The sequence below is a fragment of the Cricetulus griseus genome, chromosome 3 (genome assembly GCF_003668045.3).
Source record: "Cricetulus griseus strain 17A/GY chromosome 3, alternate assembly CriGri-PICRH-1.0, whole genome shotgun sequence".
Classification (NCBI taxonomy): domain Eukaryota; kingdom Metazoa; phylum Chordata; class Mammalia; order Rodentia; family Cricetidae; genus Cricetulus; species Cricetulus griseus.
In genome coordinates this window covers 113,984,682-114,009,360 of record NC_048596.1, presented here as the reverse complement: position 1 = coordinate 114,009,360, position 24,679 = coordinate 113,984,682, and the positions used below count along the sequence as shown (strand labels likewise).

At 46.9% G+C, this 24,679-nt stretch overlaps 1 protein-coding gene across 2 annotated transcripts in view; it reads right to left on the bottom strand.

Moving 5' to 3' along the window:
* Positions 1-24,679, bottom strand: part of Il16 (interleukin 16) — an 83,829-nt gene that overhangs the window by 15,529 nt on the left and 43,621 nt on the right. Inside the window, exons 4-12 of one of the 2 annotated variants that reach the window (XM_027407558.2) lie at positions 23,789-23,922; positions 22,380-22,490; positions 19,552-19,666; positions 15,531-15,604; positions 14,455-14,671; positions 11,737-11,854; positions 8,996-9,128; positions 5,392-5,479; positions 2,865-3,346 (exon numbers count right to left, since the gene is read on the bottom strand). In XM_027407558.2, coding sequence (XP_027263359.2) covers positions 2,865-3,346; positions 5,392-5,479; positions 8,996-9,128; positions 11,737-11,854; positions 14,455-14,671; positions 15,531-15,604; positions 19,552-19,666; positions 22,380-22,490; positions 23,789-23,922 — 1,472 coding nt within the window. Of the gene's footprint in view, positions 1-2,864; positions 3,347-5,391; positions 5,480-8,995; positions 9,129-11,736; positions 11,855-14,454; positions 14,672-15,530; positions 15,605-19,551; positions 19,667-22,379; positions 22,491-23,788; positions 23,923-24,679 lie in introns of those variants that run through there. The other variant, XM_027407559.2, reaches the window with a different exon arrangement.

The following is a 24,679-nucleotide window of genomic DNA, read 5'->3' as shown; positions in this document are numbered from 1 at the left end:
ATCCATTTTCCTGAAAAACAATTTTCTGAGAATTTTTTACTTTAATTTTTCTTTAGAGCTGAGAAGTATTCCATTGTATGTATATCCCCTTTTCCTCTTCCTTCCTTTCTTTCCTGTGTATCTACATATACACATGTATGTATACACAAAAGTAGGTACTTATATGCCTGTGTGTATATGGGTATGGAGTCCAGAGGGACAACTTCAGGTGCTCCTCAGGAGCTGTCTGCCTGATTTTTGAGATGGTCTCTCCCTGGTCTGGCTGACTAGCAGCAAGTACCAGGAATCTGCCTGTCTCTGCCTCCCCTTGCTGGCTTGATGCTGTTGTTTTTGACATGGGTTCTGGGACTTTGCTCAGGCCCTTATGCTTCACTGCAGGCCCTATACCCATGAGCTATCTCCCCTTGCCCTCCATGTTTTACCTTTTAACCAACACCTCTGATGTTGCATTCTCTTTTGAAGAAGTCTTTAACATTAATCCTAAAATTAATTTGACTTCTGAATAAAATTTTCTCAGGCAAATGTTTTCTGACTCAGCATTTGGCGAATGAGATTAAGGGAGGGAAGAGGGCAAGAGGGTGAGAGATACGGATTCAACAGAGAAGACAATATAGTTTTCTTCAATGTGAGTGGTATATACAGTACTCACAGATGACAGAAGGGGGCCTCAGATCCCCAAGAACAGGAGTTACAGGCAATTATTAGTCACCAAGTAGGTGCTGGGCATGGAGCTCAGACCCTTTAGAAAAGCAGCCAGTGCTCTTGTGTCATCTCACCAGCCCCATGGGAAATTTTGAAGGTCATTTTGGTAGAGAAAATTGGATTGCCTTAAGTTTCATTAAATGGGAAACATGCATAGACTGTCATATATATCTGCTTGAGAAGGGTCTAAGGACCCTAGAGAGAAAGGACTACAAAGAGGAATGAGATAAGAAGGTAGGAGGATAAGAAGAAAAGGGAGAAAGTGGACAGAGGGCAAGAGGGGTCGAACATGGAACCACAGGCAACAAGATCTACTCAGAAAGGCCGGGAGTGGCCAAGAATGTGTGAAGAATGGTGTACAAAGCCAATTGCTTCCTGTTTTCTGCCAGGCTAGAATCCTGCCTTTGTGATCTCTCTCCCAGCACAACAATGCTCTGTTGGTTGTGTGAATAAGTTACAGAAAGGTCTGCTGGCCATGGGAGATGATGGAGAGTGGACCAAAAAAACAAAACAAAACAAAACAAAAAAGCAGCCACAGAATAGCCTTTGTGTTAAGTGGGGATCATGTTACTGGTGAGGACAGGGAGGAAGCCAAAGGCAGGGCCGGGCAAACTGCTCAAGATTGGGATGCTGAATCTGAAAAAGCACTGTGTGTGTGTGTGTGTCTGTGTGTGTCTGTGTGTGTCTGTGTGTGTCTGTGTCTGCTGTGTGCCTGTGTGCGTGAACTCATGCACATGTGTTTACATGTGTCCATGTGCTTTCTTTAATGCCTTGGCTCCTTGCCTGCCCTTCCCCGCAGAAAACCTGCTTCCTCTTCTGGCTGCCTAACTTGGCAATGCTCCCTGCCCTACATGGGCCCCACCCAATCAGGAAGCCCAAGGGCACCTGTTCTCCTTTCCTTCATCTGTAGGAGGAAAGCGAAAAGTCTACCTTCTCACCTGCTTCTGATTTGCCTTCTAGATTCAGTCTCAGACCCAGAAGCAATGGCATATTTGCTGAAAGGGGAGGGGGGGTCACAGAAGCATATCCACGAGATAGCCCATTCCTGGTTGCTAGTCAGCCCTGCCCTGCCCCTTCAGCTGCCTGAAAGTCTGCACTTCCTGTTTGGTAACATGACTCCTTCTTCCTCCACTGTGCCTTCGCCAGGGAACTCAACCAACCTGCATTTTGACTTCTTGTACGGGGATTCCCAGGGCTTCACCACACACACACACACACACACACACACACACACACCACACACACACACACACACACACACACACACACACACACACACACACACACACACACACACACACACACACACACACACACACACACACACACACACACACACACACACACACACACACACACACACACACACACACACACACACACACACACACACACACACACACACACACACACACACACACACACACACACACGTGAACTTAAGTAAGTTCCTTTTCTGGTAACTGGGACATTCACCCTCAGGCCCTTGCAAGGATGAACTGAGACAATATGCGTAAGCATATCTAGCATAGAGCCCTTTGTTAAAAGTTTCAGTGATTGATTTCCTGCCTTCTTTGGGGAGTAGGGCTGGAAGGAAGGAGATCTTGACAGGTGGTGAGGAAAAGCATGGCTCTGTGGACTAGTAGATACTGAAGGGGGATGTAATTCTCACAACAGCCGGTAGAGGGGGCGCTCAAAGACGCCCCAAGTAGCAGCTAAAGACGCCTAGACTTAGAGAGATTGGTTCCCCCAGTCTCCCCACCTACGGGAAACAAAGTTAAGAATGAGTAATGGGACTAGTTTCTCACAACCACCCCATATCCCCACAGAGTTCTTGCTCTCTTAATTATTTAGGTGACAACTTGTGGGTAAGCAGAACACCTGAGATTCCCTGGCTCAGCCTCACCAACATGGAGTGACCCTGCTGCTGATCCACCACACACTCAAGACAATGCAGAGAGAACTCTGAATGTTAGTGCCAACAGCTGGCAAGCCCAGAACCTCCACTTTGGTTTTGCGAAGCTTCCCGTGTCTCTCCACAGTGGGCCTAAAGAGAGTGTTTCTCTATGCCAGAGTACAGGAGACCTGCAGGTATTTCTAATGCTCAAGAGCAGCTGTGCACGATGCAGGGGACATGTGTCCCACTGCGCACACCCTCCTACCTGGCTGCATGTGGACAAGGTGTGCCCAGAAGGGTCTGTGACCTTCTCTTCCAGTTTCTTCTGAGGCTCGCTGTCATTTTTAAAGTATTTTCTGGGTGGAGGCTTGGGTTTGGAGGATGTCGGCTTTCTCACCAAAATCTCAAAAGATTTCTTCAGTCTCAGTGGTGGGTGGCTGTCTCTTTCCAGGCTCTCAGGAAGGGGCGGGCTCTCCTGAAGAGGCCTGGATGGGACCCCGGGGCAGGGCTCTTGCTCCTGCCCTGGGGGCAGGCTGGGACTGTGTGTGCAGCCTTCCCTCTCAGAAGGCTGTGGCTCCGCACCTGCACTGCAGGGGCTTCCCCCTGGTGACCCAGACATGTAGCTGCTGTCGCTGCTGGAGCGGACCATGATCTTCTGGGCCCTTCGATGAGGGGGTGCTGAGTGCTTCTCGCGTTCCTTCTCCAAGGTGGGTCGCCCATGCCAGCTGCTCTCCAGCCTTTTGACACCTGCATGGGAAGTACAAGGAAACCCTTAGCTGAGCCTCCGAAGACCAGACACCCCTAGGACTGCAGACAGCATTCTGTAAATCCCACTGCTCAGTGGCAGGCACCTTAGACTCTGAGCCTCACAGACTTGGGTTTGGACTCCAATGAGTTTTCTAACTTTGAGTTGAGAAAATCACTCAGCCTTTCTGAGACGGCAAGTGACCAACACAGAGATGCGCCATTCTGGCCACCCAACATGACTCACTGTACAAGAGCTTGGTGTCCCAGCTATGTGGAAATGCTTTTAGCTGTGAGCCCTTCCAGGGCTTTGCAGCTGCAGAGAAATACCATGCCAGTCTTGGGGTCTGATGGGAGTGAGGATGGCTTAGATTGAGCTAGCCATTGCTGCCAACTCTAGGTAACCCCAACTGGACCATGCAGGGCCCCGGGGCTGGCAGATTTCAGTTCCACCAAGCTCCACTCCGCTATTCCACTCACTTGCATAGGAGTGGATCCCCAAGAAACCTAAAAGACATCTTACACACTGCACTCTGCCTCAGCATCATCCTCTTGGGAGGATACTGACACCCCACTTCTGTGCGTGTTAAAGGGGCAGCGATGCTAACATGACTGGGCTTGCCTTGAGTGGGGTTCACTAGCAGAGACAGAAAACATTGGAGGAGCTTTGAACCCCACACCTGAAGAGGCACCCTCTTCTTCCAGCAAGAGAAGTGAAGTGAAGCCGCAGCCCTGCTCCCCTCTCTCATACTTTCCCATCCCACACAGTAATGGTTTTCCAGACAGTGGCATCTACACATCTCTAAGATGCTGTTCTTTCTGGTGACAAATGGTCACAGGTAACCCTTTCCTGAAGCTGCAGCTCAGGGAACTGGGAGCCAGTTGTTTGTGGGTTCATTTGGTGCGGTTAGGAGAGCCAAAAAGACCCTCGTGAGAAAGCAGTAAAGCCAACAGGGTTGGATCCAAATACACTTCCAAAGAGGAGTGTTTTGTTCTATCTTGGTCATATTTGAGAAACCTAAACCACTAAAGGAAGGCATGAAAGCTAACATTCCCCTGCATCTGATCACCCTACCCCCTACAACTGTAAACAGATGCTTCTGTGCATCTGGGGTGGGTAGAGCCTGGTGGAAATAAAGCCTGGTCCATCCCTTTCCTCTGAATGTTTTCCCACACACTTCGGTGGTGATATCTTGCTTGTGCAAATAAAGTGTGTTTGAAGATCAAAGGGTGGAGCTTGCCACTAGCTAACAGAAAGACAGGAAGTGAGATGACTGGGCGGAGAAAGGATTATAGGCAGCAGGAAAGGAAACTTGAGCTCTTTTCCACTGGGAAGCTAGTGAGGTGAAGATGGCTTTGGCTTGCTCCTCTCTCTCACTGATCTCTCAACATTTTCCCCTACATCTGACTCCTGGCTTTTATTAAGAACTATTAGAACTCACATTATACACTTCAGTCTCCTTGCCAACATCAGTGTTAACTCTTCAGGTTGGCACATGCATGCCCTGGGGTGACCTGGCTAATGTCCAAAGGCTAAACACAGGAACTACCTAGAGAGCTAAGTCCCTGACCCCCTGATCAGTCTCTTCATGATTATATGTCTTTGGCAAGGAGCCTTCCAGGGCCTCTCTTATTCTAATAACATGTACATAAAAATTAGATGTGAGGATGTGGTGGGATAATAAATTAAGTTAATTAGGAGTTTTTAGTATCTATTATTACAGATTAGGAATTGCAAACTCAAAGCCTACAGGGGCAATATGTGGGCAAGGCATTCTGATGGTGATGGCAGGTGATGAAAGGGATGGAGATGCCTGCAGAGCCCCTGCCACATTTAAAACAATACAAACCTTGTGCTTTGCACACGAAGCAAAAATGAGCCAAATTTAACTGGTGAGTTCCTGTCTTTCAGCTGTCACTGTCTAATGCCACACATATGTACCATGACTGTTCTCATGCTGCTGATGTAGAGGGTGGGTTAATGGCTGGACCCCAAGATTTCTAAGAAGACAAAGATTTTTCAAGTAAGTCTTCACCTCTTCCCTTACCTTCCAAGCTCCACTGGTGCCTCTCCTTTCCGAACTTGATGCCTTCCACAGCCTGAGCCACAGCTTCCTTGAGTTGCTGCTCAGACACCTGGAAAAGATCCATCACTGACTCAAGCAAGAAGCAGAGGCAGGTGCAGCAGATTCCAAAGACTGTGCCTGCTATGCCCATAGCTTATGCTTTCCAGTCTGCAAAGAGCAGACAAAATCAGCTTCCAGAAGTGCCCTGGGCATCAACAATCCCCCAGGGTCTTCCAGGTGTTGTTTCATGTCTATCAATAAAGGCAAGTCCATCGATCCCCTTGGTTCTCCAACCTTCTCCTCACTACTGTGAAACTCTAGTGAAACTCTAGGCGAATTCACCATTTCATAGTCTACTTCTGAAGGCTGTTCCCTTAGCAATGATGTCACCATCAGTGTCACAGTCATCACCATGACCATTATAGGGCCTGTGCTGTGTCTCACAAGTCATTAGTCCCTTCACAGTAACAGTTAAATGTAAGGGGCTGGCTCAGCACTAGAGAGCACTGGCTGCTCTTCCAGAAGACCAGGGTTGGATTCCCAGCATCCACGTAGTGGCTCACAAATGTTTGTAACTCCAGTTCCAAAGGACATGACACCCTCTTCTGGCTTACTCGTATACTGCATTATTCTAGTGCACAGGCAGAAGCAGGCAAACACCCATACACATATAAATAAATAAGTAAAAGAATAAATAAAGAGTTAAGTGTGAGTCTAGGAATGAAGCAGACTTACACCACATGCCAGTTTCTCCATCATCTAGATGCATATACTTACTTCTAAGCCTCAATTTCTTGTTCTACAAACTATAAACAGTATAAATCTTCAAAAAGAGGGTATTTTACTAAGTAAATAATTGATAACCTAAATATCGTAAACAAAAGAGGAAAGCAATAAATACATTTCCTAGGCTTGAGAGGTGGCTCAGAAGTTAAGAGCACAAATGCTCTTGTAGATGACCAGAATTCAATTCCCAGAAGTTATGCTGGACAGCTTACAACAGCCTACCAGGAACCCAGGGCTTCTTACCTCTGAGGGCCCCTGCACACACATGTGCATACTCACACAGAGACACATATACGTACACATACTTTTAAACAGTAAAAAAATAATTACAAAAAAACAACTAACACCAAAACTTTAAAGTATGCCTTCTAAGACACAGTCAGTAGACTGAAACAACTCTCAAAAATGAGAGAAAATACTTGCCAATCATATATCTAGTGAAAAGTTAAAATCTAGGATATAAAGTACAATAACAAAAGCCAAAATTCATTTAAAAAATAAGCAAAAGACTTGGGTGGACATTTCTCCCAAGAAGATATATATCCAACAAAACCATGAAAAGATATTCATCACCACTGACTACTGGATGAAAATCTCAATCACAGAGAAATACCACTTCACATCCATTAAGACAGGTACTCAAACAAACAAACAAATAGACAAACAAACAGAAAAGAACAAGTCTTGGGACTGGAGAAAAGCCTCTGTGGTTAGGAATGCTTGCTGATCGTTCAGAGGTTTGGTTCCCAAACCACATTGAACAGATCTAGAGCATCCAATGCCCTCTTCAGGCCTCTCCAGGTACTACATTCACACACACACACACACACACACACACACACACACACACACACACACCCCACATAAAAATTAAATAACACATTTTGGCAAGGACATGGAGAAGTTGAAACTCCTGTGCACTGTTGGTGGTAATGTAAAGTGGTTCAGTGTCTATGGAAGACAGCATACAGAGTCCTTAAATAATTAAAATTAGAATTAGCAGGTGATATCTGGGCATACACACAAGAGAATAATAAACAAACAAACAAATAGGACCAGGTATGGTGGCTCATGCCTGCAATCTCAGCACTTAGGAGTATGAAACAGGAGGATTGCTTCAAGTTCAAGCTCATCTTGAACTACACAGTGAGTGTCAGGACAGCCTGAACTGCAGTGTGAGACTATCTCAAACAAACAAGAAATTAAAAAATATCTCAAAGTCATGCGTACATCTCACGTTCCTTTTCCCCTATTATTGCAATAGTCCAAGGTAGAAACAAATAACCATCCATTGCAAGCTGGGTGCCTAAACGAAATACAGCACATGCATACAAGGGAATACTAGTCAGCCTTGGAAAGGAAGGCAGATGGCACAGGTTAGGACATGGATAAGAGTGTAATGTAAATGACTTAATGCTGTAACCAAAGGGCAAAGGTGTCATGGTTCTGCTTATAGGAGGTATGTAGGCAAAAGAGAAAAGTGATTACTAAGGGCTGTGGAGAGGGAATTGTTCAACAGGAAGAGTTCAGTTTCTCAAAACACAACTTGGTGGTGGTTGCACAGCAGTGTGGGTGGCCTTCATGCCACTGAACTATATATCCCTGTCTGCCTGTCTCTCTGACTTGAAAGCTGTGTTCATTTTCCTTTCAAGCCTTGGTTTCTCATTAGTGAATTGTAGCTTGGCAAACAAGACTGACACACACTGAGGAAAGATTAAATAAATAGTGGGAGTGGCCAGCACCAAGTTCCCCAAGGTGATCTCACCTATCTATCACCATGGCCTCAAGTCTCAAGTCTAGGTCCAGCCTGGATGTCACAACAGCATCAGCCCTCTGTGTCGCTGCCTACAGAATGTCTCTATCTAGACATCCTACAGATGTCTAAGTCTCATCATGTTACCCCCAACTCCTAGGTCATTGTCTCCTGTCGCAATACCTTAGTCATGTTCTGTTTCTTAGCCCAATGCTAAGTAGCTAAGAGCTACTGCCAATTCTTCCCAAGTATGGCTTTGAATTTCTTCTTCTCAAGTCTCTTTTCATGCCTTCTGTGTAGACCAGGGCTTCACCATCCATTCTTTCCTATATTCCACCTACTCTACTCTGTTCAAAGATTGGAACGATAAACATGAACCTGTTACATCTATAGCTACTGTCCTGTAGCTCCTCACCAGCTTCAGAAAAGAGCATGGATTCATGAGCAGTGTGGAGACACTTCACAGTCCAATCCCAGGCAATGTCGGTTCTCACTCTCACCCGGCCCACAAAACCTGCCATCCACTCTCCAGCTGTGGCTAGTCCCTTCAGACTCTGACTTTGAATTTAGTGCTCCCATATGCTGGAATGATTTTCTGCAGCTCCTGTCTAGAGAAACCTAAGCTCTATCAAGCTCTGCTTTATCAACCCCCCTCTTCTGTGTGTCAGTCTCTTTATTGAGGCCACATGCTTATTTGGAACTCTGCACTGTAAGTTTGCCTGTCTCTGAATCCTCACTGCCTAGCTGCAGATAGTCTCATTGCAAGTAGCCACCAGATACACACACAAAAAGATCTCTTCCATTTGCTATATGGGACTCTGGGATTCTGTCTTTCTCCCCTGAAACTTATAACTTAGCTATAAGATTTTCCTAAGTGGATAACAATTTCTTCTGCTACAGAGATTTTCCCCCCATAGTTAGTCTGTACAGTTGTGGGGGAGTAGTGTTCAAACCCTAGCCAGCAACCTCTCCGTTTCCATCCAGTTCTTGCCCTGATTCTTACCGAAAGAGAGAGCCTGGGTGGAGAAAAACCCTATGGCACATTACCTGTGGGTCTGGATGTCGGCTAACGATGATGGGAACAGGGCCAGGGTCACAGTGGCTCAGGATTGTATAGACTTCATTGAGGGTCATGCAGTGCACCGGAGAATCATTGATTTCCACTATCTCATCACCACACCTGCAAAACATCCAGAGAAGCCTCAAAATAAAACTAATACTATGACAGAAAGAGGGCCACCTCTCAGTAATCCACTCCTTGCCAGGCTGTTCATAACATCTCAGTGAGTAGACTTTACCACATAACCAAAACTCAGGACAGGGAGGAACAAAACAGCCATTGACTCCTGACACTGTGGACAATAGAGTGGCCAGTGTTTCATACCTGGAGCCATTCAACATAGACAGAAGTTCATCTCTAACTTCCCCCATTGACCTGATCAAGACTGAGGATGTTGTTTGCCCCGTCTATCTGTTTAAACAGGAAGTAACTCATCACATTCTGGCCCTCAGTGTCCTCAGAAGTAGAGTGTCTTAGAGGAAGGACTTGGCAGGGTGTGCTAAAGGTAAAGAAATGGTGGAGGCAGCATGCATCAGAGGTCCTTGAAAAGAGAAGCAAGGACAGCAGCCCAGGAGACTTATTTTAGTTCCAAGACAGGGTATTAGTTACTGGTAACCGCTGTGGTTTAGATGGGTACCCTCCAAAGGCCCTGGGAGGTCACAAAAACTGTAGGGACCGGGGCCCAGGGAGAGCCCTTCTAGTTACTGTGAATGTGCCTTTGCAGGGGAGCAGTGTGACTCTGCCCTTGCCTCTCTTTTCAGAGTTCCAGCCTGGAGGCGAACACTTTGTTCTGTCTTCTCTCTCTGCCATCATGTGTTTCCTCATCACAGATTCACATATAGGGCTGGTCAGACATAAAGGAGCCTTCCAGAACTGCGAGCCAAAATGACCTTTCTTCGTATAAGCTGATGGCCAAGGTGTTTGTTACAGTAATAGAAGGCTGGGTGAAACAGCCACTGACACAGAAAAGGAACCAAGCTAGAAAAGACAGGATTAGATTGGATTGTTGATACCAACTATCCTGACTAGTCTTGTGTCAACTTGGCACAAGCTAAAGTCATCTGAGAGGAGGGAGCCTCAGTTGAGAAAATGCTTCCGGAAGATGAGGCTGTAGGTAAGCCTGAAGAGCATTTCTTAATTAGTGATTGATGGGTAAGGTCCAGCCCATTGTGGGTAGGGCCATCCCTGGGCTGCTGGTCCTGGGTTCTATAAGAAACCAGGCCAAGAAAGCTATGAGGAGCAAGCCAGTAAGCAACACCCCTCCATGGCCTCTGCATCAGCTCCTGCCTCTAGGTTCCTGGTTGAGTTCCCGTCCTGACTTTCTTCAGTGTTGATCAGTGATATGGAAGCATAAGCAAAATAAACACTTCTTCCCCAAGTTGCTTTGGTCTTGGTATTTCATCAGAGCAATAGTAACTCTAACTGAGATGTGAACAAACCTCTTCCCCCCTCACAGATGGAGAAACTGAGGCATAAAATGACTTTCCTCCTGCAACCTGTATTGGGGGTGGACACTTTTCTGTAAAGGGCCAACACTAAATACTTTATGTTTTGCAGGACATGCTGTCTGTGTCACAAATGTTCAACTCTGCCATTGGGGGTGACAGCTGCAGCCATGGACAGGAAACAAGAACCAGTGTGTGGCTTTTTTCAAATAAAACTTCAGGGTATCAGCAGGTCAGGATGAGAACTCGAGTCTCCTGATTTTACATCCCTTGCTGTGGTCCCCTGCTTCCTTCTATGTTTCTGCTAAACTGACCTGCTTATCTTGCCAAGATGATCCATGTTCTCTGGATGTAATTGAAGACCCCTGCCATGCAGCACAGAACAGTTCCACCCCACTGCAGGCCTCTGGGAGAGGACAGGAGGGATAAAGCAATCACCCCAGCTCAGCAGGGGGTCCTCCAACCCTGCAGCTAGGTACCATGGCCTGAAGCCAGGTCTCCCAGCCCTGCAACTGGACCCCATCCCCATCCTTGTAGCTGTGTCCCAAGCAGAGTAGAAGGGCTCTCCTGCAGATGGCAGCACAGATCTGTTTCCAGCTCAACCTCTATCCAGACACCACCACCTAAAGTGGTCTTACCTTCCTACACTGCAATCATGGGGGGAGGGAGTTAAAAACAGGCAGAATCTTCCTGCTTAGCAAAAGCGTACCCACTGGCAGATGATAGAGTGGCTACGAAAGTATTGTAATGGGTTAAATTGATATAACGATTTCTATCCAATCAGATCGTTTACTGAAGGCAGAAGCCTTTTGTGTGACTGCAGTTTCTATCTGAAATTATTGTGCTTCTCTCTGCAAGGACATGCATGCACGCAGCTGGTTTACTTAAAACACTTGGGTCTTCACATAGAGCTCACAGGTAAACCCCATCGAGAAGGCCATCGGTGACACCATGGATTCCGAGTCAGTTGAGTCGGAGCTAAAGTAAGCTTCCTTCCTGTTTTCCATTGCAGTCTGACATTCTCGGAGCCCATGCTTCTTAAACTGTTCATGCACACAGATTTCTGGGGAATCAGTAACACTAGACTTAGCAGCTCTGGCGTGGGGCTGCTGAGATTGTGTATCCTGCCTTCTTTGCCTATGCCCAGGTGACTGCTGTTGTGACACAATTGGGCCAAACCTGAATCATTCGCCGTTTCTCCTGAGGTCAACCTCAGATACTCCTAAAGGATGTCTTCTCTGCTCTAAGCCAGGGGTCTATTCAGAAGAGAAATGAGGACCCACCGCAGCCGTCCATCCAGGTGTGCCACGGATCCAGGTGACAGTGTGTGAACGAAGATGCCCGAGATGCACTGGAAGTAGGGGACGCTGCACAGGCCAATCCCCAGGCCAACACCAGCTTCTGGAACGCAGAATGGGGGAAGGTGGGAGATGTGAGCTTTCCTATTAGATGCCTCTGACACCTGGTGTCCTGGGCGAGGCAAGTATGTGGGCCAAGACCTCATTCCATCCCTGTGTATGGCGTGTCACTGTGTACAGGAGCCATTTAGGGACCAAGTGATGGCCAAAGCAGATAGCAAGGAGGGTTGTAGTAAGGTCAAGTAGAGAAACACTAGGAAATGAGAAAGGGGAAGCTGTGGGGAGGAGGTCAGAGGAAAGTGAACAAGAGGAAGTCGGAAGAAGGGAGGAGACAGTGATGAGAATCATGCAGGAAGTCAATGGGAAATGGGCTAGAAAGTGGCAGGGTGCCCCTTTGGACCTCACGGGATTACATTTGGTGAAAACCATGGATGACAAGAAAGAGCCAGGATGAGAAGTTGGGGCAGTTGGGGCAGAGCATTGGGTTACAGAAACAGCCCATGCAGAGGCTACAGGCTGGGAGGAGTGTGCCTTGCTGTTGTTGTTGTAGGTCCAGAAAGGCCAGTGCAGGCAGAACAAGGGCAGGTATGGGAAGAGTGGGATGAGATGACATAAGGCAGGGATCAAGGGCCAGACTTGATAGGTCTTGTATGTACATGTATACAGAAACAAACACTGTTTAAATTAGAAGAAATGCCATGGACAGTCGGGAATGAGGAAGTCACATAATTTAACTACCATCTTTATTAATGTGCCTGGCTCTATATGGAGAAATAACTATTGATGGTTAGGAATGGAAGTACAAAGGTCATTGAAAAGGTCCAGTGGGTAAAGAGGGTGGCAGAGGGAGAAACAGAAGTGAATTGGATATATTCCAAAGGGATGAAACATAAGTATTGGATCAGTAAAATATCCCAAAGGAGGACTTGAATTGAGTAACAGGGAAGTCTGGGTAGGACCAGACCTATGAAGTTCAGCCCTTCAAGCACCCATGATGCCCTTGAAAGTAATTGGGAAGATGTGAGAAGAGGATTGCGTGGGAAGCCTGGGACCAGATAAACAGGGATGATGTTAGGTCTGTGTGGACATCCATCATGGAAGAGGAGACAAAGGGTTTGCTAGATTGGAAAGACCCTAGAAACAAGACGTGGTGGGGATCCAGGGAGTGGGAAGGAGAATGAGTCTCCTTCGGGTCTTCTTTGGGCACACATAGCTCACAAATCACTCTTCTGTTTTCACCTTTCAATGTTGGCAGACTAACAGCTCCATGAAGGATGGATCTTGTGGGTCATTGTTATCAAGGAAAGAAAAATGTGGGCTGTGACATGCATTGTGCAGGGGTCAGAGTCAATCCTGGCATCCAGGTCTCCTAACCAGAGCAAGGTTCTTTGGACTAATGGGTATCTGTCACATGTAGGTCCTTGAAGTTCAGCCCAAACAATGCTGAAACAGTCTTCAGGGCAGAGGCTATTTAGAGACTCAGCAGCACTGTTTCTAGTATAAGCTGTCAGAAGGAGCACCACATTGAGGCCATGCCTCACCCACATATCATGCCAGGCCTGCTCCATGGACTTCAGTGAGGAGCCCAATTGGCTATGGTCACTGAGTATTTGTACCACAGGTGCCTGAAGGTTCAACAGGCTTATGGTCCAGTAGAGGAGCTAAGACATACAACAGGCAAGGGATTCATTGGCCCCCATTTCCACACACATTGCCCCACACAAATCCCCTCCTTTGGTTTCCCAGCCTCTGTTTGAAACCCCTTTCTTCCTCCTCATCTTTCAATCCTACCTCTCTTCCATTTGGTCAACTTGCACCAGCCATGCTGGCCTTCCCTTTGTTCCCAGAATGCTTGCTTATCACTGTGCTTGGAGCCCAGCTCTGCACCTAACAGCATCCCTTGTCCTTCCAGACTCAGCCCACCTGCACTTTGGCAGAGCGGGCCTCCAGAACCTTCTAGAATTATCCATCCACCTGGGGTCACAGAGTGAATGGCTGTGGATCCCTGAATGTCAGCTTGATTAAAAATCAAACAAACAAAAAAATCCCTCCGTTCTCTTGCAGAAACAAGAGAATGGGCCCAGAGAGGGTCAGTGAGCTAGGTCTCAGGATATCAACTGCAGAGTTCAGGGTCTGGCCTCTCTCTCTCTCTCTCTCTCTCTCTCTCTCTCTCTCTCTCTCTCTCTCTGTGTGTGTGTGTGTGTGTGTGTGTGTGTGTGTGTGCATGTTAGTTCCCTGGTGTGTGCTTGCTAACTTTCTCATCAAAAGACATTGTCTGGGTTTGGACGGCACAAATAAGCTTCTAGAAACAGGATGAATGGCAGTGAGATATGGCTCAGCTAGTAGAGGTAACTGTCCCTAAGCCCGATGAACTGAGACCAATCATCAGAACCCGCATGTGGAAGGAGAGAATCTCAGCTCCCACTAGTTGTTCTTTGTGTGGCCTGTGCATGTGCACACACGCAAATACACACTAAAAAGCAAGAAGACGGGAAGTGGTGGCGGAGGGTGGTGGGGCGGAAGGAGGATGAGACCTGATGTCAAGCCCAGCTGGGTAAAAATAGCATCTGCTAGTCAATCTCTCTTGTGCTGTTTCCCTATGACAGGGGAAAGCAGTGGGAAAGGCTGGCACAGCATTCCTACCTTTCTTTAGGGACACCTCCACCATGATTCTGTAGTTGGGCTTGGCAGTGCTGGCTGGGGACGCTGGGCTTTCCAAGGAGAAGGGGCTGCTGTCCTGGGCACCACATGTGCTGGAGCTCAGGGAGCGACACAGAGGGGGTGATAGGTGGCTGCACAGTGTTGGGGGTGCTGTCAGGCGGGTCCTCACTGTCAGGGTCAGCAGCCCCTTCTTGGCTTGCTGGAAAGAGTGACAGTATTTGGAGCAATTCCCAGACAGGTGAAAAAACAGACAGCCAGTAACAATGATAGATGCTCCCAAGGTGTGTGTTCATATATAGTATACAAACATGTGACAAGTTACACTTGACACACACATACACATACACCCAGAGTATACATGTTATATGATATGTGACATGGGTGCTTAGCCCAGATACACTCTTGAACTGAACTAACTGGATGGAGACTCAAAATAACTTTTAGTGATGCCTTAAAAACTCAAAAGGGCAGTGGTGGTGCACACCTTTAATTCTAACAACCATGAGACAGAGGCAGGCAGATCTCTGAGTTATAAGCCAGCTTGTTATACATGGAAAGTTCTAAGACAGCCAGAACTATACAGAGAAACTCTGACTCTGCCCCCCTCCCAAAAAACCTCAAAAACTCAAAACATATCCATAAATCCTCTATTATAAACACATGGAGTGTTTATAAATCCTTAATAGTTTGAATGTCTTGACCCTGATTCTACTATCATTTGTAGAGGGATTTCTTTAATGCTGTGCCCAAGGGAAGCATTGACCAGGCAAAGGTTAGGTCCCTGTAAAGGACCAATTTTTGTTATTCTTGTTGTTGTTTTGGTTTTTCGACACAGGGTTTCTCTGTGTAGCTTTGGAGGCTGTCCCGGAACTAGCTCTGTAGACCAGACTGATCTCGAATTCTCAGGGATCCACCTGCATCTTCCTCCTGAGTGCTGGGATTAAAGGCATGCACCACCACTGCCTGGGCCAGGACCAATTTTTAATTTTAATCAGAGGAAGAAGGTGATGCTGGGTTTACACAAAGCCCCAGACTGTGGACAGAGGCTGAAAAGTCACCTTGAACTTCTGCAAGGCATCCTGGTGTGTTAGGCCAGCCATTGATTCTCCATTGAGTTCCAGAATTTCATCACCTGATGAGGGAGAGAAAAACAGTAGCTAACAAGCTTTATTCAGGCTTTTGGAATCCACCCAAGACCTTGTGCCCTGTCTCTATTATGCCTTCAAAGCCTAGTCCTTGGCCTTTAGGGCTCACCACATTTGAGAAGTATCTGGACCACCAAACATGAAGTACCAACTGGATTTAACAGTGTTTCCTAGCAGTTTGTCATAACTATTTCTTTTTACTTCAGATACTCTTTTGTCTGATGTGTCTGTGTTAGAAACCAAGACTGCAGAGCAGCTCAGAAAGGTAGGCCTCTGCAAACAAAGGGGACAATGACAGAACTCAACCCTTGTCACCAGCAGGCTCTATATGACTGAGAACACACACAGTAAAAGTATTTAAAAAAAGTATTTAAAACCCCAATACTTAGGAAGCACAGGCCACAGGATCACCAGAAGTTGGAAGCCAGCCTGAGCTACTTATTAAGTCCAAGACTAGCCAGGGCAACTAAGCAAATAGAATCAAAACATAATTAAATGTGTGTTGAGAAAGGGATAGGCAAAATCAAAACTTTAGAATGTCCAATTTTAATTCCACAGGGGCTGACTCTAAGTTATTAAAACATCTGTCCCCAAAGGCCAAATAACCCAATTCTGGGCCTGTCTGTCGTGTCCTCATTTGGCCATATCTGGTGAACATTGATGAGCCTAGGTTGTGCCAAATCTATTTTACACAATCGTTTTTGGGAAGGAGAAGAAAAACAAATCATTAGTAGCTTTGATCTGTACAGCAAGCCTGTCATAACCAGCATATTCCGCCAGAGTCGATTTGAGAAAGCCACTTTTGAAAACAATTGAATTTGAGGCTAAAGCCAGGAATCGGCTGGTTGGAATTCTGTTTTTATTATTGCTATTGACTAAGGGAGATGAATCTCCCCCTCAAAAAATTGAAGGTTTCCAAGAGTACAAAAGTAACAAAACACCAAAGCACACACCCTGGGTTCTGGCTCACACTTCATCCCTCCTCCTGGCTCCTCTTCTCTTTCTGATCTTGACTGGGCTGTTTATCTAGGCTTGCCCTCGTTCCCCTCCCTCCTCCTCCTCCACACCTTTCTTGTTTTGTAACTCACTACACACACACACACACACACACACACACACACACACACACACACACACACACACACAGCCCAACTTCTCCCTCAAAGGCAACCACTTTTTCAGTGGCCTGCCAGACAGCACCATCTAGTGCTCATCCAGGCACATCGCCTTCCTGAAGTTCCCATCTCATCAGCCATTTTCCTCTTCTCTTTCTCCTTTGGCCTCTCCCTTTTCTTCAGTTGACTGAAACTAGAAACCTTCACGTGTCCCCATTATTCACTTACTGCCTCTTCCCAGGCTTTGTCCATCCTCATTGACTCTAGTCCTTGGAAGGGTTGCTGTTCCAGACAGCCTTAAGCAAACACAGGTGCTGGCCTCCCATGCCAGGCTCCAGGCCAGCCTCTGAACATCTCTTCTGCTTTCTGCCTCTTGCCAGCCCACTGCATCCTATACACTGCTTCCTGACTTGCCCAAGGCCTCTCTATCCAGTGCCTCTCTAAGGATAAATGGAAAGCCTCCCACTGCCCAATGCCACATAGTGCTTGGGTTGGTAGTGTTTTCTGTAAAGAGCCAGATAGCAAAATTTTAAATCTTTGCAAGCTGTTACGATGACTCAACACAGGGCTGGAGCATCAAGGCAGCCATGGCCACATGCAATAGAACATGGCTGACATTTGAATCATGTTGTAATTCTCATGTCACAAAAAAATCAAGATAGAATGTTTTTTAAAATTACATTTTATTATTTGTGTGTGTGTGTGTGTGTGTGTGTGTGTGTGTGTGTGTGTGTGCATTGTGTGTGGTGTGTATTGTGCTCTGTGTGTGTGTGTGTTTTGTTTTGTTTGAGGGTTTTGTTTGTTTTTGTTTTCTGAGATAGCGTTTCTCTGTGTAGCCCTGACTGTCCTAGAACTTGCTTTGTAGACCAGGCTAGCCTAGAACTCAAAGAGTTCTTCCTGCCTCTGCTTCCCAAGTGCTGGGATTAAAGGAGTGTACCACCACCACCCAGAGATAGAATGCTTTTTTATGTACTGGTTTTTAAAATTAATTGATAGATGACTAATGATTCATTGATATGTATAGGTGTTTTGCCTGCATGTATATCAGTATACCACATGTGCCTGGAATCCTCAGGTACCAGAAGATCCATCGGATCCTCTGGAACTGGAGTTATAGATGGTTGTGAGCCACTGTGTAGGTGATGGGATTCAAACCCCAGTTCTCTGGAAGAGCAGCCAATGCTAGGAACCACAGAGCCTACTCCCCAGTCCCTGACAGAATGTTTTCAATCATTTAGAGAGGTAGAAGGGTTCTTTTGCTGTGATATATGCCCGGTCTCTGAGACTATAGTGTCCCCACCATCCCCTTGATATTTCAGCCTCGCTTACAGACACTGCTCTGACAAGGAAGGAATGCTTCTCTTCTCCCCACTATTTGGCCCCTTACTGAAATCCAGAAGTCTCTTTGGTTCAAGCTGGTTGCCCAATAATCCAAACATGGACTCAAAGTGTGGAGTAGGGGCTCTGGTGGCTGTGTCCCCAGGACTCTTGCTCTTACAGGGAACTTTGGTCCTCTGAAGGTATGAAAAGAACTGCAGGCATACGGAAGGTGGAGGGGAGGGCCAGTGGGGAAACCATTGGCAGTTCAAGAGGCTCTGTCTGGTTTTTCTGTGGATAAAGTTCCCCCCAAAATTATGTTTTTGTTGAAGATTCAGCAGGATGACTGGCTGCTTAGAACTGTCTCACCGTGGGGAGTAGGAATGTGGCAGATCAAGAGCCAAAATTATCTTAGGCTATTTTTAGTTGCCTTAGTAGCCATGTATCACTTACCACCTTTGAACCTGGCCTAACATCTTTCAGACTACCACATCAAATCTTTCCGAATGTGTTAACTCGGCAGATCATTGTCTCCCACCAACCTAAAAGCTATGAATGCTATCATATATACTCTATAACCTAGAGCAGAATTTCACCCACTTTGCCACAACCCACCGGCCTGGGTTGTGTAAAGAGACTTTGGCTTCTGACTTCCTTTTGTCTGTGTCAGGAAACAAGTTCACATGTCCTCCTTTACAATGGTGGTGGCCATCTAGATGCATGTTCCTAGGCCATGGTCACTCATATTTGTCTCAGAGCAAACTTCCTCTTATTCCCACTGTGTGAGAACTGTGGTTTGTGCTGATATACTCTGTTTCTAGAGCCTAGAGCAGTGATTCTCAACTGTGGGTCTCAACCTGGGGGCGGGAGGGGGAGGGGGGTTCAAACAACTCTTTCACTGGGTCACCCAAGACCTTCGAGAAGCACAGATATTTACATTACAATGTATGTCAGTGGCAAAATAACAATTATGAAGTAGCAACAAAATAATTTTATGGTTAGAGGGATCACCACAACATGAGGAACTGCATTGGAGGGTCGCAGCATTAGGAAGGTTGAGAACCACTGGCCTAGAGCTTGGTAGGACTCTGAGAATTGTACCTACGCATCTGTCAGAAGTGGGACTGGTGTCCCATGGAGTGGGGCAGGGAAGATGATGGAGAGGATGTCAGTGAGTCCCAGACACTGAACAAGGACACTGGAAAGGAAGGTAAGGAGTCAGCCAAGAACAAAGCCTTCATCCCAGGCTGACAACAGAACCAGAGGGAGGTGTGGCTGCCGGGGATGATAATCTGGTCATCACTGTGATGGAGCCCTTAAGGGGAGAAGTCTACTACTGGAAAATGGAGAAGTACATCTCCCCCCCCCCCAGCTACCCCACCAAACTACAGAAGTATACTCTGAAAGTCCAAGACACATTTTCAACTCTGGGCATCTGTGCCCTGGCAGCCTTGGCTTGTGTTTGTGACCTCTCAATCACACTCGGAGGGGTGGAAGCCTACCTTCCTGTAGCCGTCCATCAGCTGCAGCCGCGCCCCCTGCGAAGATGCTTTTCACATAAATCCCAATGGGGCCATAAATGCTGTCCTTTCCCCCAACAATGCTGAAGCCCAGGCCCTGGGGAAAGAAGAGAGGGCTAGAGTAGACTATCCCAGCTCCCAGCTTTTTACTTTTTTTAAATTTTTTTGGGGGGGAGGTTTCGAGACAGGGCTTTTGGAGGCTGTCCTGGAACTAGCTCTTGTAGACCAGGCTGGCCTCGAACTCTCAAAGATCCACCTGCCTCTGCCTCCCAAGTGCTGGGACTAAAGGCATATGCCACCAGCGCCTGGCTCCCAGCTGTTTCTTGGACCCATACTTTTCTAAAGTCCTGCCTAAACTCTAAAGAAAGGAATGAGGGAGGAGACAAAGTCGCTTTAGCACCAGGGGTCTCAGAGGATAACCAAGCAAAGCGGGGAAAGTAGTTTGTGGCCAGTTTGGGCTATGGAATATCGGAGGCTTGGCCACAAAGTTGACAGATGGATACTGGGTAGAGCCTAGTACCTCACTCTCTCCACTTGACTATTTTCATCCAATCACTTCCTCCTTCTGATGTTAAAAAAAAGAATAATATTGTAAAATAAGATCACAGAATTCACAGGCTGCACTTGAAAGTAAAATACAATACCTAGAAACATCAAGGAGACATTAATGGCACTAATAGTAAAGCTTATGCCCTGGAACACATCCTTTCTGTTACCAAAGGCCCCTTGCTTCCCTCCATTCTGTGTCCAACCTGTCCCCCGCCCAAAGACACCAGTCACCTGCTCTGGTGTTGTCCTCCCTGTCATTATTTCTAGATCATTCTCAGGAGCCAACCAATACATTCTAGGATTATGTTGGTGGTACTGGGAGAAGCAGGTAGCCTTGGCTGTGGGAACAGCTACAAGGCAGCTAAGGTGGGTCCGATACAGAGCTGCCCCATGGGAAGTAAGAATGATATTAACAGCAAGAAGAGAAGGGAGATGGAGTCTGGCTTCCCCCACAGACCTGCCAGGAGATTAGCAGGACAATCTGGACTGGCTTAGATAGTGGCAAAGGAAACACCTGCAGCTGCATTCATTATGTTGAAGATGGAGGATATCTGTAATTCCCAGATAACCCTGTAATTCCAAGATAAGCCTGTAGTTCAGGCTTAGGGAATACCTTTTTCTACTGTGAGCTACTAGAAGTTAGTGAATCTCATTTCTCCAAAACTGGCCTTAAATGGGTGCTCAAGACACAAATGGAGGGGCATAAATGCAGGTCTTTTTGTTCAACTCAAAAGCACTAGATGGGCCTGGGAGCTCAATTCCAGACAAACCCTTGAAGTGATACTTGGCACTGGTAATGGCATCCCTATTCATGGATGGTTCATCTCAGACTCATGGTTCTCAAAACCTACTCGGAAACAGAAGTTTCAGTGGTAGGAGAGCACCCCAAGTGTCTCTTGTGTTCACTCCCAAGCATACGATCTTATTCCTGGGGCTTTGTATTGGGTACCTTTTTGTCACTGTGACCAAGTGCCTGGCTTATTAGTCAGAAACTGGGACTGTCCAGATAGTGTCTCACTACACATGCTTCTCCCTTTGACTTGAGGGGCCTTCTTCGTGTTCCCTGCTGATCTCCCAGGAGTGGGAAGGAACAGGTAACAGACAGAAAGATGACTCCAGGTACATGGTAAGTCCCTCCCTAGAACATAGTGGCCATTAAACCCTTTCCTCACATCAACTGAAATGCAGTTGGGTAGGTTAAATAAGCCCACTGTTCATCTGAGTGCTGAGCAGTTTAAACTGGTTTGAAAACATGGCAGCAGCTGCCTGTGTCTGCCCTAGTTATTTTAGGCATGTGCAAGTCTGTTACAATTTGGATATGAAATGTCTGAATGCTTTGTCCTCAGCTGGTGGTGCTGTTTTGGGAGACGGTGGCACATTTAGGAAGCAAGGCCTACCTGGAGGAAGTAGGTCATCAGAAGGTGGGCCACAGGATGCATAGCCCACCCCTGCTTCTTACTCAGCCTCTATTTTTGGATCCATTGAGGTCTGAGCAAGGAGCCTCATGCTCCCAAAACCACAGGCGAGAGCAGCTTCTGCTACAGTGCTTTACCGACCATGATGGAGCCTTAACACTTCCTCCCTTAAGCCCTTTCTTGTCAGGTATTTGGTCACAGCCACCAGAAAGGTGCCCAATACAAAGCCCCAGACATGCAGTAGCATGCTGTGAGGTGAGCACATGAGATCTGGGGATGCATTCTATCACTGCTCACTCTTTGGTTCCCTCTATTGATACTTCTCAGTCATTGGGTAGACCTAGTATGGTGTGTCATGGTCCAGACAAAGCAGAGTCTTTTCAGATTCTTCAGGATGCTCCATGGCCAGAATGTCTGTGGCCATCAAATGACCCATATGGAAAAAGGGAGCATATGGTTTGGAAAATTTGGATATGAGTCTAACTTTCTGCTAGCAACATCTGAATGTGGAGATGAAATACAGCCCCATAAATCTATGGAAGGGATTTTAGTTTATGCATGAGGTGAGATTATGTTGTGGAGAATATCAAGCCAAGAAGCAATAGGAAACAAGCTTGGAGAGTGCTGAAGCAGTTGGAGAACAATATGGCATCCTCTGAGAGGAAATGGTCATTTAGTGGAATTGGGAGAATCAGCTTGGCTTAAACCCCAGCAAGTGCCTGTGAGTTTGTGCTTCCCCTCGTTGCACTCAATGGACAGCAGCCCTGTTCCCATGCTTCCTTGGAGTAATAGTTCCTAGAACAGAGCGTTGCCACAGGACCTCCTGCTGGTGATGACTTTGCTCACCTTTGCTTGGCCCTTCATCAGCACAATGTTTGAGATGACTGAAGCCTGCAGACCCCCAGACAGCTGCCCAAGCTGAGCTGTGCTCAGTGACCGAGTTGGTCTTGCAGTGCCCTGCAATGAAGAACACAAGAGTGTGGGAATGAACCTGTGACGTCAGCCAAAGAGAAGAGCCCCACCCTCTATCTCCCAAGGGTCAGCAGTATAAGAGCTATAAGGTCATTGTCTGGCTGTCATTCAGATTCTAGTGGCTTGGGCAAGAAGCTTTGTTCAAGGTGACCTGGCTGCAGGTGAGCAGTAAAGTCTCACACAGGCTTGTGAAGACAGTAAGCCAAGGGTAATGACACACAGACCACACTGCCCCCAGAATGAGCCCTGGAGGCCAAACAAGACCTTCAGCTGAGTCTGACACAGCTGGTCACTATAAACTGTGCTCAACTCAAAGCTCATTTACCTAAAGCCCTACTTGTACCAGGCACAGTGCAATAGGCAAGAAGTCTAGAACCCAAAGACTCAAAAAGAGAACATGAATTCCAGGCAAGACTGATGCAGGTGAACCAGATGCATCAAAGAAGCAGAGGGCATCACCAAAGAGCAGTTTTGTGTCCCTCCCCCTACCCCAGAAATAATCCTTCTGGAATCCTGCCTTGCTGCCTCCTTTGGAAGTCTCTATGCAGATAAAGTGAGACCATGAATTGCATCAGTGATAATTAGCTTATCAACATTACTGGCCAGGATGTAGTTAGTCAAACATTATTCTCTCTCTCTCTCTCTCTCTCTCTCTCTCTCTCTCTCTCTCTGTGTGTGTGTGTGTGTGTGTGTGTGTGTGTGCGCGCGCGCGTGTGTGCGTACGTGTATGTATGTATGTAGATGTGTGTGCGTCTGGACCCACATGATGGGAGGAAAAAGACAGCTCCCATAACTTGTCCTCTGATCTCCACATGCACACTGGTGCACTCCCCACCAACCCCACACCAAAATACACTGACTTTCAACAATCACAAATAGTAAATAAATGGATGTAAAAAAAAGTGATGCAACTTCAAGTCTCAATTCTGTTACATACTAGTACAGTGAATGATAACAAATGTCAAAGCCATAGTTTCTAGTCTTCTCACCTGAGAGTTATTGTGCAGACGAAATAAAGAAAATCTCGGGGAAGCTTTAGTTGAGAGCTGGAGAACTGGGAGGGGGAGTCTCTATGGGCTCCTAACAGCATAGAAGTGACAGCAGTTACTTGTACCTGGCACAAGGGGAGCTGACACGCAGGCCTTCCTAAATTAGTTTTGCCTAGTGGGGAGCATTAGCTAACTTAGCAAGCTCTCTGCAGTCCGTGGGCAGAAAGGCGCTACTGCAGAGATTACACAGCCTCTCATCCTCCCACATCTCCAGGCCCCTCCCCTCCATTTTACCGAAACCGGGTAGTCCAGTTGTTGAGAGAGAGACTTCCTGTTGCTACAGAGAGAGTACGGCTGCCTGTCAGTAGGAGCTGCAGATTTCTTGGTCATTGGAAAATCAGTTTCTCCTGCGCAATAGGGATTAACACCTAGAGATGGAAGTGGGGAAACAGACAGGAAGACATCATTTGTGTGCATTAAAATGTCAATTGTGACAAAGAACAAAACCAGCCTCGCCCATCAATCACCAGCCCTTCCAGGATAGTTGGCGTGGTTCTCAATGCTGCAGAAGGCACAGCATCATTCTAGCTATTCATCCTTGAATTTGGTGCTGCAAGATGCAACAGAATTCGTCACCAAAGTGTATTCCTGCTCCACCCCTGTCCAACTCAGCAAGAGGTGACAGGGGTCTCCTGCATGGGTATACATGTCACATGGTATGCTACATTATACTTGTAGTCCAGGCTGCCAGAGAGTTTTCAATCCCAACCGAAGGCAGAGGAGACAGCACAGAGGTTCCTAGGATAGGAACTGAGCCAGGGGCCAAGCAGGGAGCCAACCAGTGACTACATGGAGAGACTAGGCAGGGAAGAGGGTGGGCCCAGGCGGTTTTCCCTTCTTCCATCCAGACCCCTCACACAGGCAGAGGGCCCAGGGAGTCCTTCCACCTTCTGTACACACCCCGCACTGCCCCTTATACACCCCTCACATAGGCAGACAACTTGAATCCTTGGGGATTTGTGTAAATGCAAACTATCAGCTCCATGGTCCATCACTAACCACCCACCACTCACCACCCACTACTCACTATCTACCACCCATCACTCACTACCCACCACTCACTATCCACCACTCACTATCCACCACTCACCACCCACCACTCATTATCTACCACTCACCACCCAC